At 35.8% G+C, this 18,904-nt stretch overlaps 1 protein-coding gene across 1 annotated transcript in view; it reads left to right on the forward strand.

Annotated features, from left to right (window-relative positions):
- LOC131239864 (GDSL esterase/lipase At5g14450) overlaps positions 1–18,904 on the forward strand; it is a 71,603-nt gene that overhangs the window by 41,878 nt on the left and 10,821 nt on the right. The window contains exons 2-3 of the mRNA XM_058237764.1: positions 3,899–4,108; positions 4,246–4,415. Of these exons, the coding sequence (XP_058093747.1) occupies positions 3,899–4,108; positions 4,246–4,415 (380 nt within the window). The remainder of the gene's footprint in view (positions 1–3,898; positions 4,109–4,245; positions 4,416–18,904) is intronic.

The raw sequence follows: 18,904 nt of genomic DNA on the forward strand, positions 1-18,904 counted from the left end.
TGCACTTGTGCCTTTTCATTTTGAAACAAAGAGATGTGTGGTTACTATTTTAAGAAGTTTTCGGTATTGAATTCATCGCTAAGTTGACTTAGCACTTTCGGGTTAAACTGCAAGTGGTTCAAGCCCGCATACAGTGAATGCACATCCAAGACCTGGTCATTGAATCTTGGAGGTCGATTGCTCTGGAAACCTATTGCACTTGGGACGCTGTCTAAGGGGAGAAAATTTGATTTCAAGCCGAGTGACTCACGTCACGCCTCGACTCTATTCTATAAGTCTTCTATCTCATTTCTTTTACTTTCTTTTTGGTTTTTAATTTTTAATAGTCTATTTGATCCAACCAAATATTCCAACACTACAACCACTAGAATAGTCCCACCATTCTTGAAAAAACAAGCTCCCATCCTCAATATCAAATGATAAGAATGACATTCCCACATCTTTAGGCATTGAGTATATCATACAGCTTGGGGTCTATCGTTCAATTTTTTTGTCATGGGTATTAGTCTTTAAGAATGGTTGTCATAAGATTTGATCCTAGTCAATGCTTTATAATCCTTGCAAATAAGAACATACCCATTTAAATGTGCGGAGTAGAAAAAGAGATGCAACGATTGTTTTTTCCAAAGTTTCTTTAATTTGGAGTAGGGATGACTGTTTCCCAGTAATTCTTTAGGATGTAGGTTATAAGGAGAAGGTTCCATAGAGATTATTGTGAGTCATTATTGATCTATCCATGTTGAGAAGAGTCCGTTTCCACCTCTCTGCTGCTCCATGTTACTAAAGGGCTTAGGTGATTATGTAACCATACCAATTCACTTCATACAAGTCATCAAAAACCCCATATAGGTATTAAACGCCTCTATTTTATTTCAATACTCTGACTTAATTCCCTCGATTTCTTCTCAAGCTTATATTGATTTTATCATCTACATAGAAGGAACTATCCTTCTAAACATACATTTTGTCTTAGCAACACCTTTTGGACACATTTTTATTCCACACTTTTTCTCCTTTTTGTGCTAAGAAAAATCTTTTAAACTCACCATTGTATTTTATACCTTTTTTTATCTACTTTAATTTTTGGCCTTTTTTCTTTATTCCAATAATCAAATAACTCAAATTCAAAGGCAATAGCCATCTAAACATCCATTCATGTGATCCACATGTAGCGAACATGTGCCACCCACCCCATTCACATGGGAGCCAAGTGAGTCATCATCAAAGGTGTAATAATGAAATAGTGTAGTTTTAAACCCCTAAAATATTGGTGAAATAAAGTAATTTAACCACTTTGGGACTACTATTTGTAAATAAATAAATAAATAAACAGAACAAATTTTATATAAGGTGAAATTATTGAGAAACTTACTTTATTTTAAAAACTATCCGGAATAAAATAATTTCCTAATTCTTCAACATATTTGAAATGCATAAGCATTTTGGACATTAGGAGAATTATGCATAGGCAAATTTACCTTTGAACTTGAGCATTCGTGTAAGTTTATTAAAGTTTCATTAAAGTGCTTAATAAATGAATTTTTAATTAAGGAATTTATGTGATGGAACTGGGTAGATTACACCCACAGTTCGCAAAGTCTATTTTTTAAAAACAAACATATTTTTGGCCATATGCTTAGTTTTTAGCTTCAAGAGAGATAAAAGCCTTTATTTTGAATTAAGATGACCCACTTCCCTTTTAATACAGGCAAGTTTCAACTTATGATTACTTATAACCTGAATGCCTTTATGTATCATCTTTTAGACCGTTAGCGTTGTGTGCCCTGGAGAGCCAATGGAAATCTTATCTATTGATATTTTGTCTTGACCATTGATATTAATGATCTTGTCCATAGATCATAAAGACTATGGGTCTTGTTTGGACTTGTTATTATTGCCATAATTAATTTGCGGGTTTACCTTAAACATATATGTGAACATGGGCTAAAGGTGGGGGGTTTTTCTCTTGTCATTGGGAACTGGAGTTTGGGCACAATAGCCACTAGCCGAAGGAGAGATGTGTTCAATAGATCTCAGTAACCTGTTATTTCATGATAACCTAGCAGGTTCTAGGGCAGATATGTGGTTTATATGGTCATTTTATGTGAAGGATGATTAGTCGAGATTAAAGTTCTCTACCATTGGATTTGACGGTGAGTCAATGTGTCTTTCCCTACCCCATGAATATGAGATCTTATTATTAGACCCATTGGGTACTTGTATCGAAGGATCACTTTAAGTCTCTGGATCAAAAGATCCATCATGCTTGGGCCAAATCCACTTGTATTTTTACTAGATTTAACTAATCCTTAAACATGAGGACATGTGGAAGTTAAAGTTACATGTAATGTGCTCTAGCTCACCTCACTGTGCCGCTTGTGGTTCACATGAGGGTAGGGTATGTTCATGCAATAATATATGGTTGAAGCCCATGTGATCCAGTAAGGGATTAAACTGGTTACCTTCTTTTTTATTAAACTAGTTACATAAGAACATTATTATGGTCAAGAGATCTGATAGATCCAAATATCTATTAAATGGTCTTTCAACTGGGCCTGGCCTGGAACTCAATGGTTGTAAAAGGTTTTATGAATGTTTTCAACTGTTGATCTTTTATTTTTAACCGTTAAAATGTTCCAATCATAATTGATGGTAATTTAAAAGTAAATGGCTGTGGATAGTGGAGGGCTAATGCCAATTTGGGTATATAGTTAAGGAAGGATCATAGACTTCCAATGTAGTAGGGCATATTGAAGACTATAGGAAGGCAAAGTACAATATGGGTCTCTCTCCTTGAAACCATAACTCTTTATATATAAATCAATGCCGGAGGAATTTAGAGATATAGCCTTCGAGGTCCTTGCCCCCTTAAAGCATCACCACATTGAGAGAATAATAGAGAGAGAGAGGAGAGAGTTCCTTTTCTTCTCCCTCCATATGTCCACACGTTGACATGTGTGCTTCATTATCGAATAACTGTCATATGCCTAGCTCAGCCATTCTCTGAGGTTGACATGTAGGCTATATTCTTATCCTCTATCTTAGATAAATTGGGGAGAAGCCTTCTAGTTTGGAAGATCAGTATTGACAAATTGATAGTTTCACAATGACATCGATATGAGGTAATTTTAATTTATGAGCTTATGCTCTTCAATTTTAGAAACTTAATAATATCTAGAAGGGATCTGTAGAACTAAATCATTAAACATGGATTTTTGAAAATTTTAAATTTCCGCTGTGTTTTTTAAATCCTAACATAGACTTATTTAAAAAAGTCTAAAACCTTCATTTTTACCATATCAACTACATAAACTAATTACATCTCATGGACGGGCTTTGAATATCATTAGATCTCTCAAATAATTACATTTCACACATGTATTTTGAATCACTAAAATTAACTTTTCATACAACCTTGTACTAAGGACTTGAAGACTATTTGTGTTGAGGTTAGTTTCACATATTCATTTTTAATCACTAAAATTAACTTTTCACACCACATTGAACCTATACATAGGACTTACAGACTACTTGTGTTGAGGTTAGGTTTTCATCATTAGTACCAATCCCATCAATAGGCATAGATGAGCATGATGATTCATATTAGACAAATGATAAATTTTTATAAAGTATATTTTACAACATCAATATAATAAATATGTACTTCACAGATAACTCTAAAATCTGATTTTATTTTAAAAAATTCCAAGACCCATGCATTGAAAAACCAAATCCCTTTCTCAACCCATCACATTTTATTAAATCTCCTTTAATACGAGAAATAAAAGCTCAACAAAAATTATGAAAAAAAATAAATTTTATATATATATATATATATATATATATATATATTTGAGTTCACTTGCCAATAAGTTCTGTAACCTTTTCTTCATGGCAGCTGAGAGCTTAGGTTTACCATCCCTAAGTGCATATCTAGATTCCATTGGAACAAATTTCCAACATGGAGCAAATTTTGCAACGGGAGGATCAACAATTCAGCCACAGAATCTGAGCTTGTTCACAGGAGGTTTCAGCCCTTTCTCTCTTAATGTTCAACTTTGGCAGTTCTCCCAATTTAAAATGCGCACCAATGAGCTCTATCAACAAGGTTAGACTTTAGCATCATGTGAATTCCTAAATTAGAGAAAAATTCCTTTGCTTTTAGATACATGATTACACTTTGATGTTGATAAGCATACTTTTCTGTTATGTGATGTTCTGCTCTTTGAATTTCATTCCTTTTAGGCAATACTAGTATTAAATGTAATCTCCCAAAACCTGAAGATTTCTCCAAGGCTCTCTACACATTGGATATCGGACAAAATGACCTAGCAGCTGGTTTTCAGTCGATGACAAATGATCAAGTGCTTGCAACAATTCCAAACATTCTTGATCAGTTCTCTCAAGCTATACAAGTAAGCTAAGTGTATTATTTATTAGTCATCTTTTCTTACATCCTTTTAGGTTTTCTGGTATCAAGATGCCTTCTATTTTATTGAATAATCCTACAACATGTTTCTTTGAGTAAGCAACATTGTGTCTTTTACTACTAACTAAAATGAGCATTGTAAAAAAAATAATAATAATAATAAAATTAAGAACTTAGAGATGATTTATATAATGTTAAGACTGAGGAAAAATACAACTCATTTGACTAAGAAAACAACATAAATCCTTATTAAGAAGATCCAATGCGGATGTGTCATGAACCAAAGCCCTCCTCCCCAAATAATCCTAATTGCCATCACATTTATAGATTTTTTCCCATTCAATTAGGATTTTATACACATCTTTAACCTATTTATTCAAAGTCTACAAATAGGACAACTATTTCTCTACAAGGGTGGAATTTGACAAGGCAAAATAAGAAATCATGATCATCATGCAGAGAAGATGTTAGAGATCTAACAACATAATTAAATGCAATCCAGACTAATCAATTAGGGAAGTAATTGTAAGACTCTTATTAGGCGTGTCACACATGATCATCAATATAAATATGACCGTTGCATTATTCATATTGAGCAATTCAGTGGGCCCCACTATAATTGTGATCATTGCAAATAGTTTTGAGGTGGGACGCCTGAACCGTGGTCTCTATACGCGACTATTAAGCCAGATATGGAAACCTATGGTGTAGAGATCCTAGATGAGAAAAGTGTAATTGGTAAGATTCTCTGACCCTCTTTCCTATAAATAGATGTAATTTGGTACTCTTACCCACATAAGAGATAAAACCCTAATCCCATTGAATGACCACATAAAAGATAAAACCCTAATCACTAATCCCATTGAATGACTACATAAGAGATAAAACCCTAATCCCATTGAATGCTCTCCTAGAGGCGTGAGGTGTGGAAGACCTAGCATCCATTAGTGATAACGTGATATCAGATTTGTCTTCCCAATCAGTATACCTTTAAAATTAAAGAAGTGTTGAATCTACATAATTGATGCAAAGACAATCCCTCAATTCGCAATATAAAATTAACAGCTGATATCATAGACTCCTAATATCAATTTTGGTGGATTTTTTTATTGCATTGTCTACATCAAGGTGACCCAGAATTTAGATTTATCTTGGACCCATCCAAGAGTGTCTGCCTGGCTGAATCTGGAAGTCGGTTTTTTGAGCTTATGCAATCAGGGCTACTCTGGCCATGATCGGAACCCACCATGTTTGCGCAGTCGGCAGACCGCGCACAACCATTGTCGGTGGTTGTTGAATGGGAGGGAAAACCCCATCGTTGGCCATTGTCTAGGCTCTGTATGGCAAACCCGATCTGGCCAGATTGTCGTTTTTCCTTGGCATCTAAATCAGCAAGCCATATGCTGCCATTATATCGTCTCCGGCGACGATGCAAACAGGGTAAAAACCCGATTCAGTTCAGATTCCGCTGCGGCCGGCAGTCATGGCCCGATTTAGATGATCCGAAACTTGTCGGCAGCCATGAGAATAAGGGTTAAAACCCGATCGTTTTCGGTAGCGATCATAGCCGCGGCCATTGATGGCGGCCACAACCCACGAATCCAGATCAGATTATTCCGCTGCCGGCAGCAATGGCCGACAGCGCCGAAACCCCTGCCCCTCTTCTTCTTCCTATTCCAGCGCCGCCAACCACCATTAATGGTGGAAACCCATACAGTTGCAATACGGTTAATAACAAAAACACCTCAGTTGTGGCAGCGGCGAGGTGCGTCAGCCGATTTTCCCAGCGGCGGTGGTCCTGCATTCGGATTCCACAGTGTAAGTTCGGTCGGGGTCACCACCAAAGAAGAAGCCAGAGGCGGCGGCTATTGCTCTGCGGTGGCTAGGGTTTTCCCCTGCTGGGGATGAAAGGCGGCTAGGGTTCTGGGTGTGGAAGAAAAATAAAATGGGGGCCATTACTGGTTGGAGAGGTCTTATGCGGCAGTTTTTGGGGGGAATGGGACCGCGAGTCGGGCTTTTTGATGGGCCTCACAATGGGCCGCAGGCCTGTCCATTGGGTCCAATGCTGGGCCAGTCCTCGGCCCCTTTTCCCTATATTTAGAGCATGGTAGGGAATTTTTTAGCCCATTTAAGGCTGATCTAGGCCCAATGTTTGGGCCTGCTGTGCTTTCAGAAAGCTGAGCCTTGGCCTTATTCCTTGCAGATCCCAGGCTCAACATGGGATTGACTTACGTCAAATCTCGACCAGAGTTTAGGCTCTCTTTTTAGGGATCTTTGAGGGCCTATTTTAGATATTTGGGCCTGAAGCCATGGATGTTGATATTAACCATTTAAATTCAACATATTTGGTCCATTGATGGTTGGAAAGCTACGCTCGTTAAACGGATTTGGTAGTTCGTAAATATGGTTGAATATATTATCTAGTTTCGATTTGTCCCTGCATAGGGTTATTACCTATGTGTTTGGGGTTGATATTAAGTAGTTGATCATTAAGAAGTTAATTCAACAATTACTTTAACATATATTTAAGTCTGTGGGCGGTCAACATCAATCATATCTTGGGCCGAATCAAAACTTCTACAGTATCATCTGTTATAGGCAAGACCATGTAACAATCCTTGAATTTGGGAGTGAGGATTGAAGCTGGTTGTATTAGTCACCAGAGTGACCTCAATTGACAAAAAAATTTTACTTCCAAACTTCATTATTTGGAATTCAGTGACCTTCCATTATAGGCTCGTATTGAGTTGCATTCGTATCCATAACAGGTAGTCGTCAGAACAAAGAAGTACCATTATTTTGCAGGATATGAGCAGGGTGAAGTGATTGATGATGGTGATATAAGTTTAAGAGATTCATGTCGCCCAAAGTTAATGGACGTCTTAGATTTATTTTACCAGCATTGGCCAGCTTCATGTTCGGTAGAGCCTCTTATATGTCGCAATTTCTCCCAGAGGAGTCATGATGATACGTCAGGCTCTTGGCAGAATTTGATGATTTTGGCCCATCATCATTCTAGGTCATTTGATTGAAGGCCCATATTAAGCGAATGTTAATACATGCATAATGTGTGTGGTTTACATTCATGTAGTATTATGTGGGACTTGTTTTTTTATTTACTAATGTGAGTGTTATGCTTTGTATGTCCAGTTATGAGTATTTCCAATGTTCTAAACCAATTCAATTTTATTCCTTTGCTTACTAGGTCTAACTATCAAAAATGGAAGTCACTCGTTGAAATAGTCATAGGCTGCATGGACTTGGATTTGGCCCTGGAGGAAGCTAGTCTCTCATCTATCTAACTCCAGGACTGAATTAGAAAAACCTTACGACAAGGCATGGACCAAGTTGAATAAGATGTATCTCAATATCATAAAAAAATTTCGATTTCTAAAACCATGCAAGGTGTCATGCCCAACACTGAGAATGCTAAAAAGTTTTTGACTGAAATAGGGAACCAATTCATAAAATCGGATAAAGTTGAGATAAGTTCGCTTCTCCATAAGCTGACTCAAGCCACTTATAATGGTTAAGAAAACATCAGGGAGTATATCAATGGATTATTTGATGTGGTAGCCAAAATTCGCGTATTAGGCCTTAAGATTGAGGATGAACTCCTGATTTTCTAGGTTCAGAACTTCCTAACCCCACAATTTGGTTAATTCTAAATCAGTTATAACACTCAAAAAGAAAAGTGGACATTAAACGAACTGATATCTCAATGCATTCAGAAGGAAGAGAGACTCGGAAGGTTAAACAAGATACAAAGTACACACTTAATGACATTTAGTCAAAGACGAGAGGGGAATTTTTATTTTTATTTTTAAAAGGAAGCAGAATTCAAAAAAGCATTCAACGGGTCCTGTGGGTGGCAATCAACCTAACTCTAAAGAAAATACAAATAAGAAAAAGTAATGTCCTAAAGATGCATGCTTCTTCTACATGAAGCTTGGTTATAAAAAAGAATGATTGTACACAATTTAAAGAACGACTCATTTCTAAGGGTAAGAATCAAGTCTTAGTCTGTTTTGAATCTAATTTAGCTGATATGTTCATAGACTCCTGATAGATAGACTCTGGTACAACTATTCACATATGTAATGCCATGCAGGATATACTTCAAATTCAAACACTAAGTGATACTGAAAGATTGGTCTATATGGGGAATGACATTAGAGTAGACGTGTGAACTATTGGAGTCTGTAGGCTTAGGTTATCGTCAGGACACTTTTTTGATCTGGTAAATACTGTTTGTGTGCCTTATATAAGGCAACATTTAATTTTAATTTCTCATATCGAAAAATATGTTCATGAGTTTAATTTTGGAAATGAAAAATTGAATATTTTCTATGATTTAGTTGTGATTGATTCTGACACTTTAGTTAATAGCCTTTATCAAATAAATTCGGATGTTTCACATGTTTACAGCATTAACTCCTCACATGGAAACACTAAAGGCATCAAGAGAAGTTTAGATTATGAAAATTCCTCTATGTTGTGGCATAGGCAATTATGCCACATTACTCATGAGAGATTGAAAATACTTGCGTGCGAATGAATTCTTCACTCTCTAGACTTCTCAGACTTTGGGGTTTATATAGATTTCATTAAAGGTAAACAGATTAGAATCAGGAAAAATGGTGTCAGTAGGAGCGTATGACTCTTGGAAGTTATTCATACAGACATCTGTGGACCATTCCCTACAACATATTGGAATGAGCAGAAGTATTTTATCACTTTCATAAATGACTACTCTTGTTACGAGTGCCTATACCTTATTAACAAGAAATCAATTGACTTGTATATATTTAAGATCTATAAGGTTGAAATCGAGAATCAACTCAATAAAATGATCAAAGTCATCATATCTGACCATAGTAGTGAGTACTATAGAATGTATGATAAATCTGAACATAATACAGGGCCATTCACTAGATACCTACAAGATTATGGTATCATCGCCCAATATACCATGCCTGATACTCGAAAGCAAAATGACATAACGGAAAAGCGTATTTGCACTCTAAAGAACATGGTACGGTCTATGATTAGTAATTCAACGTTGCTAAAATCTTTGTGGGGTGATGGTTTGAAAATAGCTATGCATATATTGAATAGAGTCCCAAGTAAATCTGTAATAAAAACTTCATGTGAATTGTGGACAGGGCAAAAGTATAGTTTACAATACTTTTATGTATGGGATTGTCCGACAAAAGTCAAACCGTATAACCTGCATGAAAGAAAGCTTAACCCTAGAATGATTAGTTGCTTCTTTACTGGATACTGGAAAGATCCAATGGATTTAGATTATATTGTCCATCATATTTCATGAGAGTTATTAAGACTACAAATGCTAGGCTTATTGAAAATATTGAAGATAGTGGGAGCATGAACTTAAAAAACATTATATTTGAGGAAGAGCGGATTGTGATTTCCACCACAATCGTCTAGAGTAATGTGGTCGTCCGTCTAGTAGCGGACCCTGAGATCCCTATGGACGACTATGTAGAGCCTCAAATACAACCCACGGATAAAGAAATGAAAAACCCAATTCAGAATAATGAGCCTTTAATATGATCACATAGAGAGAGAAGATCCGCGATTTCGGATGATTATATCATCTATCTACATGAGCGTAAATTTGATGTTGGAGCTGAAAAGGATCTTGTATCTTTTTCAAAATGTCGAACAAAGTGTGAATTCTTCTCATTGGTTCAATACCATGAAGGATGAATTAAAATCTATGAGATATTTTAAAAAAAAAAAAAAAAGCTTAGAACCTTGTCAAAAGGGATTAAGATGATTAGTTATAAGTAGGTCTTCAAAACCAAACGAGACTCTAAGGGCAATATCAAAAAGTATAAAGCTAGACTAGTTGCAAAGGGTTTCAGTCAGTGTGAGGGCATTGACTTTAAGAAGACTTTCTCACCTGTGTCCAAAAAAAACTCTCCTTTAGGATCATCATGGCTCTGGTGGCTCATATGGATTTAGAGTTACATCAAATGAATGTAAAAAAATGTGTTTCTCAATGAAGACCTAAGTGAGAATGTATATATGTTGAAACCAAAAGGTTTCAAAGTCAAAGGATCAGAATATCTAGTCTGCAAGCTCAAGAAGTCCATTTATAGGTTGAAACAAGCATCACGACCGTAGTACCTAAAGTTTTATAAAATCGTTTTCTCATATGGTTTCAATGAAAACATTGTGGTTGAGTGTATATATGTGAAATTCAATAAAAGTAAGTTTTTAGTCTTGTATGTTGACAACATTTTATTGGCCAGTTGTGATATTCGACTGTTGTGCGAGACCAATAAATTTTCACCTCAAAACTTTGAGATGAAAGATCTTGGTGGTGCATCATTTGTCATCGATATTCAGATTAGTCGAGACAGATCACATGGACTGCTTGACTTGTCACAAAGGGCCTATATTGATAAGGTTCTCGAAAGGTTTAACATGCAATGTTGTGCTCCTGGCTAAGCACCTATTGTAAAAGGTGACAAGTTTGACCAATTTCAGTGCTATGAATGACCTAGAAAATAACAAGATAAAAGATATTTCATTTGCGTCGATAGTAGGGAGCATCATGTATGCTTAGGTCTATACGCGTCCGAATATTGCTTTTGTACTCGGAATGTTGGGTAAGTACATTAGCAATGAATCATTGGATAGTTGTTAAGAAAGTGTTGCTCTACTGACAAAGGACTAACGACTTCATACTCATTTATAGGAGATGTGACCATTTGGAGCTAGTTGGATATTCATACGCAAATTTTGCGAGCTGTCTCAATAGCAAGAAGTCTACCTCGGGCTATGTATTCATATTGGCTGGTGGAGCCACATCATGGAAGAGTGTGAAACTGTCGATTACGGCATTTTCTACCATGAAAGCAGAGTATGTGGCTTGTCATAAATCTATGAGTCATGCAATCTGACTTCAGAGCCTTTTCTCTAGTTTACGAGTTATGCATATAATCCCGAAACCATTGAAAATCTATTATATGATATTTCAGTTGTAGTTAACTTCTCTGACAACAACAAGTATTCATTGAGGTCAAAGCATATTGACATTAAATACCTTACGTGAAGAAGAGAGTTCAGAATCGTCAGATGTCTGTAGAACTCATCAGTGTGAGGCAGATGATGATGGATCCTCTCACTAAAGGTCTTCTTATGATGCTCTTTAAGGAACATGTAACATGTATGGGAGTTGTAGATCCCAAGGATGTATTTGAGTAGTGGGAGTTTTCAATTTTAATCCGATTATGTATAGACATTTCAGATATCTCTTTTATATGCATTGATGATTTTGTTATTCAGTTTATATCTTGCTTCTCCTTCAGTGTGCACTTTCAGTTTTTAGTAAGCAAGACTTTGGTTTGTGTCTTGGTGACACGTTCAGATGGACCACTTGAAGATAGGCACGTGTGATCACATTAAACGTGCAATCTTCATACTACACTTCATATCATTGATCCATGTCGTTAAGGTTATAGGTATTTGAGACCTTGATTCGTCGCACTTCGAAAAGTATAAATGTTATGTTGACTACCATAATCCAGTTTCAATAGTATTGATGGACTAAATTCAACAAGCCTTGCTTATAATTATCTAACAGTATTGTTTTGAAATTCAGTATGGTGCCCATTAAGAACTTTCAAAAGCAAATGCGTTTTATAATATTATTTTCACAATTAAAATAAAATCTTTTGTTTTCTTTCAAAGATCAGTGTAGCTCAAGTGGGAGAATATAAAACTCTTATCAAGTAGGCTACACATGATTATCGATTTAAATCTGACCATTGGATTATTCAGATTGAGCGATTCGGTGGGGCCCACTACAATTGTGATAATTGCAAATAGTTTTGAAGCGGGATGCTTGAACAGTGATCCCTATACACAGTTATTAAGCCAAATATAAAAACCTATAGTGTGGAAACCCTAGAGGGGAGAGGTGTGATGGGTAAGATTTTCTAGCACTCTTTCCTATAAATAGATGTCTTGATCCCTTTGCTCACATAAGAGAGAAAAGCCTAGTCCCATTGAAGGTTCCCCTAGAGGTGTGAGGTGTGAAAGACCTAGCATCCCTCGACGATAACGCAACATGGGGAATGTCTTCCCAATCAGGTATGCCTTCAAGATTAAAGCGTTGAATCTACATTATTGATGCATAGATGATTTGTCAATTCCGCAATATAGGATTAACAATAACCATCATAAACATTTATCAAAATCAAAGTAAGCATGGTACATTATGTACATTGGCTCACATCCAATCAAACTCGAGGGCTTCTTTTAACATGAGAAGTTTAATTTAGACATCATTTAGGGCTAAGTTTGTGTAGAGCATGGGCAATCATCATGTGGCCCACACAAAGTTTGAATATCCCACCTAAAATTTTAATATTATTTAGTTTATTATTTGATAAGTGTTTCTTTATCTTTAAACGTTAGAGATTAGTTGGGAGTTTATGTAGGATTAATAAATTATTCCTTCTTAAATTTATAAATACATATGTAATGTGGGATATCTCAAGTGGTTAAAGAATTGGTTATTGTTATTTTTATGTAAGAACATTTTCGTATTCCCATGGTTTTTGTGCCATTGAAAGCCAATTAAGTGTGCCAATGACTTAGGACAATAAGACCCAAAATTCCTTATCCATGAAAATATTGTTCACAATTATTCTTGTGCTTTGATAGTACACGTGTGAGATGATGGATTTTCAAAAGGTGGAAGCAAAAACTTGATTTTAAAAAAGAAATAAAATTAAAAAAATTAAAAATAAAATTAAAAAAAACAAACAAACAAACAAACAAACAGTTTTAGCCCTTAGAACTTGTCCCCATTTATGTGGTACTAAGTTCTAAAAGTGTTACCAGTTCTAAAAGGAAACAAAATGAATGCTTGAGAATGTACCTTTTACTTGTCCATTAGATCATAATGCTTTGATATCTTTCTTTCTTTGATGATGAAGACCTCTCCTTGATCTATTTTCAATAAAAGGACCAGCATAGAGTCCTCCTCTTTCTACACTACAAGGTTATTTTAAAGAGGAGACATTAAGATATTTTCCAGAAGCTTGACCAAACATTTGATGAGCGGAGGCATGGGAGGAGATCTCTCTCTCTCTCTCTCTCTCTCTCTCTCTCTCTCTTTTGATGGCATGTCTAAGAAAGGGAAAGGATGGGAAATGTGACTCTACACCTATCCTCCTTAGTGATATGATCTTATTATTAGGCTTTTACCCCACACACCACATCCTCATAAGTGTAAAGGATTGAGTACAATTAATTCAAACAAGGCTAAAGCTATTTTACAAAGCATGATTTAGATTCTAGAATGAAAGAGAGTTATAAATTGAGCAAATTTTGAAGAAAAAGAATAAAAACTTTCACACTTTGAATCTTCAAGACATAATACTCAATACAAGATCTTTGGCTTCCAAGGATTGATCATCCTCAGTTCTCAGAGCCCTACACCTATAGGAGATGAACCATATGGCCACTCTTTCTAGAAAACCTAAAAGTAATCATAAGGGAGAGAAGTTAGACTGAGAGAGAGATGGGATGGGATGGGATGTTGAAGCCTTGGGTGTAAAATCCTAAGGGTCTATATTTATGAAGTTTCATATGAGCGTAAGCCCATGTGCCTTCGCACTTAAATTGAATGAGGGCCATCACCAACCACCAACACTTAAGAAGGTTTTCTTGCACACTAAACACTAGCACATACATCATTGTACATCCTTTAACAGCATCATTACCCTACCATCATGTGGGCCCAAGCTTTAAATATGGACCCCACTTGATGGTTGTGAAGATCCACCATTCGATTTTTTAAAGGTCAGCATGAAAAGAAAACTCATGTATGAAAAGTACAAAATTAATATTGTTTTCTTTGGAAAACCTTTAAATCAAAACCCATTTAACCCAAAATGATTGCTTGTGCACATTAATCAATAGGCTTGTCAATTCAAGTAGCCTTCTATGGTGGAGCAGCCCATACAACAACATCACTTAATGTGGATCACATATTATAATGTCTTGTCACTTACACATATCTTCTTAAGTAACCTAATCACTTCCGCTCGTCATCCTAGGTATTGAGAATCATAGCATGTGTAGTATCCAAATTAAAAAGACAATGAAGTCATGTGACTAATTCTCAAGTCTACGGATGTTTGACCAACTCCCTACATGGGAATTATGAGCACTCATCACTTGATCTCTTTGTTTGGTATGCCACTAAGTTGTGCACTCTTATGTATTAGTGTGAGATGGTCCCAAAAAAGGAGAAAGAGGTAAAGCAATCATTTTTATTTGAGTAATATTATATGTCGGTTCTATAATTGTTCGAGGTAGTGAAGAGGAAATTCCACACTAACCTTTCCCAATATACAATAATTGAAGACATTACAAGAGATGATAGAGAAACCAAAAGAAAAATAAAAAAGCACAAAGTGAAGAAGGGAGAGTCAGTCGAACCCACTAGTGCATCTTCCCTTGAACCCCTTCCTCTGTGCCAATTTCCTCATATCATGTTTTCATTTTCTTGGACAATTCTCGATCCAAGTGGGCATGCTTCACCCTGCACAACTTGTCTTCTAAATGTGATTCTAAAAAATTAAGATGTCAAAAGGTAACAATGATTTAAGTGGAATTCACACTTAAAAATAGCCCAAATTTGACAATTTTATTAGACTCATCACTGATGAATATAAAAACTATTCCAATAAATTAATATTTACAATCTTCCCATGTGCCATGCACCTACTTCTAAATATATCATCCCATTATTCCATGGTGTTAGTAAAGATCAAAATCCTTCCTAAGGAATTTAACTCTCTTTGATACAAATGGAGTACGGAGTGAAAATTGGGCTCGAGTTTAAAATAATTTGAATATGAAATGTACATACCAATTTTTTGAAGGGATATTTACATAATCATTTCTAATAAACTCCATAAAAAGTAGTAAATAAAAAAGTACTAATGAATGAGCTCCAAGAAATCTTCCAAGTCATCACACCTCTAAAGGAATAAACCTAAGGAATCACATCACTACCCATGGAAGCATTACCACCACAACTTTAGTAATCATTGACTAAGAGAAAGAAGCCTTTAACTCTTTAAAAAAAATAATAGATAAATCTCAAAATACAAATACTGACTTCAACATATATAGCCAATCTAACAACCTCTTTCCTAGCTAGATCATGACATAACTTATTGCCCACTGAAAAACTTCAAACAAGAAGGAAACTACGTTTAAAAAAATTACTAAGCCATGCACATGAATAAATCAATAGTACACACAAGTGTGGAGGGGCAATGCATGAATGATAGTAAGCACGTATGAAAAATGTACAATGGGGTCCATGACCATATTAAATTATTTACAGGGCACACCAATTTGATGAGGTCACTTTAAAGGGCTATCAAATTTTATTTTATTTTTTTATCTTTTTTTTTTTTACACACACACACACACCCCCACACACTCACGCCGCAGTGGGATTTCACCACCTATGGATACTTGAAACCTTGACTGGGTGTTGAAACTCCTGAGAGTCTACCACCAAAGCAAGAGTAAGGATCCAAGGGCTATCAATTTGAGTAAATTAACTGAATATATATATCTGACAACATCTTTTTATCATCTTTAAATCATGGGTCCCATCTCTTGATCTAAGAGCTTGGTTGCACCGTAAACTACACCAATTTATAATTTTTTTAACAAATGATCTCGAATGTGTAACTAAAGTCGTCTTTTTCACTGTAAAGAAATGAGCACGACGATAAAGGAAAGCCCACCAGAGATATATTTAGTGGACTAAGGTTTCTAAAAGAGAAGGGATTTTTAAGATTGAGAGAGATTAAGAGGGGGAGAGAGAGAGAGAGAGAGTAGTCACTTTAACCACAACTATACACCTATTTTTGTAGCCCTCCATCATGAAATAATTCTAATCAGAGACAACCTCCAATATCTCTTATGTTATGTTCATAATGAAGTGTGTTGAATTATCATACTCCCTCTTATTAAGGAAACCCAATCTACACTCTCTAATTAGGTAGATCCAGTGTGAGATCACATTTAAGACTACAATTCTTTCTAAGGAATGATATTGCACCAAATTCACAAGTGGATTAAAAATGATCCGTCTCAATCTTCAACTACCTGTCTTAAACCATTGATATAATCTTAATGAATTGGATACATTTGATTCTACATATGCACATGCACAAATCCCAAAGCTCGAATAGATGTACACTTGTCTAATTTTGAGATTGAACCGATTTTATCTTTGTAAAATTGATTAATCAAATGCATTGAAAATATTAATATATTGTGAATGTTGGATCATGGGGATCATACTCATAGGGGCCTTTTCAAGCTTTTAGCTTGTCTGCTTTTGTGGTTTGACTCGGGATACGAAATATTTGACTTGGAGTCACCAATAGCCAGTAAACTAAGATTTTCATAGTTGGCTAGACCCTGTAGAATCCTTAAAAATCAGAGAATTCAGAGATTCCTTGTTTTATAATGACTCTTGTCTGCAACTTAGGATTTTAAGTAAAGGACCTCAGTGACGGAGAATGAAGTTGTCGGGCACCTTCTTTACCTACGAACAAGTGTAGTCTCTACTTTATGAGATTCAATGACTTTCAAGGGATTTAATTGTCCTACCTTCTTAAAGTGTCAAATGACATATGGAGATGATGATTCACAATGCATGTTGGGGGACTGGAAGCACACAGAAATGAATCAAGTGGAGTAATCCAATCGTACCAAGCAAGCACAAAGAGAACACTCCAAATTTAACATGGCAAAAACCCTTTTGGAAAAAAAACCATGGCACAAAGTGACATATATCACTATGAAAGAGAAAATTACAAGAGTAGAGAGATTACCTGATCTGAACAACCTCGAATCAACCTAAGCTTTACCCTTGAAACCCTAGAATGAATTAGAAAGCTTTGAATACCTCTCAATCCTGATTACACCCCAATATATAACCTTTAGGAGAATCACAATCAAATTAGGAAACAAATTCCATAAAATCGCAACTCTACAAAAGTCTGCGTGAATCTGATTGATGTCATCAAACACACTTCGATGTCATCTAAACTTATCCTTCGATGGCATTAAAGCCATGTCGATGGCATCAAACTAATACCTAAACTGTCCAAGGACAAGACATGAAAATTGGATCTTCTTCGATTGCATCGATCCATCTTCAATGGCATCGAACATATCCTTCGATGGCATCGAAAAAGCACCCAATTAGTCCAACGACCAACTAGAGAAAATCTGAAAATTCTTGATGGGATTGAGCACTGTTCGATGGCATCGAACAGTTCTCGATGATATCAAATGGTCTGTTGATGGCATCAACTGACCATGTTTCTGAATGATTTAAGACTTCAAAAACAACAATGTAGTAGTGCAATACTTAACTCAGGAGTGAGAATGAGGGATTGAAACACATCTAATTTGTCAAGACCCATTTATCTAAGAGAGATGGTAAAGAAAAAGAAAATATGAATGAATGTAAGGTGCAATGTCTAATTTAGGAGTATGAGTGAGCTTGTGAGGGATCGAAACACAGGCGATCTGCAAGACCCATTTACCTGAGAGGGGGATAAAGAAAAGGAAACTACCGTAGATAATTTGAGTTTTTGGTGTGGTAGGATCCAAAGAACCAGCTAGTCTTATAATGGAGATGATGAATGATGCATGTTAAAATGTGTAACTCAAGAATGGGAGTGAGGGATCAAAACATAGGCGATCTGCCAAGATCTGTTTAGATGAGAGGGATGATAAAGAAGTAGAAAATACATCGGTTAGTCCAAGTTTTTAGTGTGGTAAATCCAGGTAAACCAACAAGCCCTAGAGCTACACTCGAGTAAACTAGAGAAGTAGAGGGTTAGAAAGATCATGAGTATTGTGACTAATTATAAGCGAAATAAAAAAAAAGCAATAAATGTACCAGATGAGGTGACCTGTAAAATAGAGATTTAAGAGAGGAAAGAAGAGACTTGACGCTCTTAATAGAAGAGATAGTCAGATATCATCAACCCCGACCCTACTCTACAATATTTAAACATTTGAGATTACTTGTATTAGTTGAATCATATCTTTAAACAGATTGGATTGGCTTGAGTATGAGCTAGGCTTTGGATGAGTGACTTTGATTAACTAAATTAACTTGGATGGTTTGGATGGACTAGTTATCACGCCCTAAAATTTGGCATCCGTGTATAGTAACCCCAATCCCGAGTTATAGGGTATGAAATTTGGAGGGTTTTGAATTTGAAACATTTTCCAATACATTTACGTTCACATTAATATTAACATTTGTATTCACATTCACGTTAACATTTGCATTCAGCCACCAGGTAAACTATAAAATAAACTCTTTTACATCCATAATGTTTAAATAAAACCATCATCATCCTCAAGACTATTAAT

This window comes from Magnolia sinica, chromosome 3, assembly GCF_029962835.1.
Source record: "Magnolia sinica isolate HGM2019 chromosome 3, MsV1, whole genome shotgun sequence".
Lineage (NCBI taxonomy): Eukaryota > Viridiplantae > Streptophyta > Magnoliopsida > Magnoliales > Magnoliaceae > Magnolia > Magnolia sinica.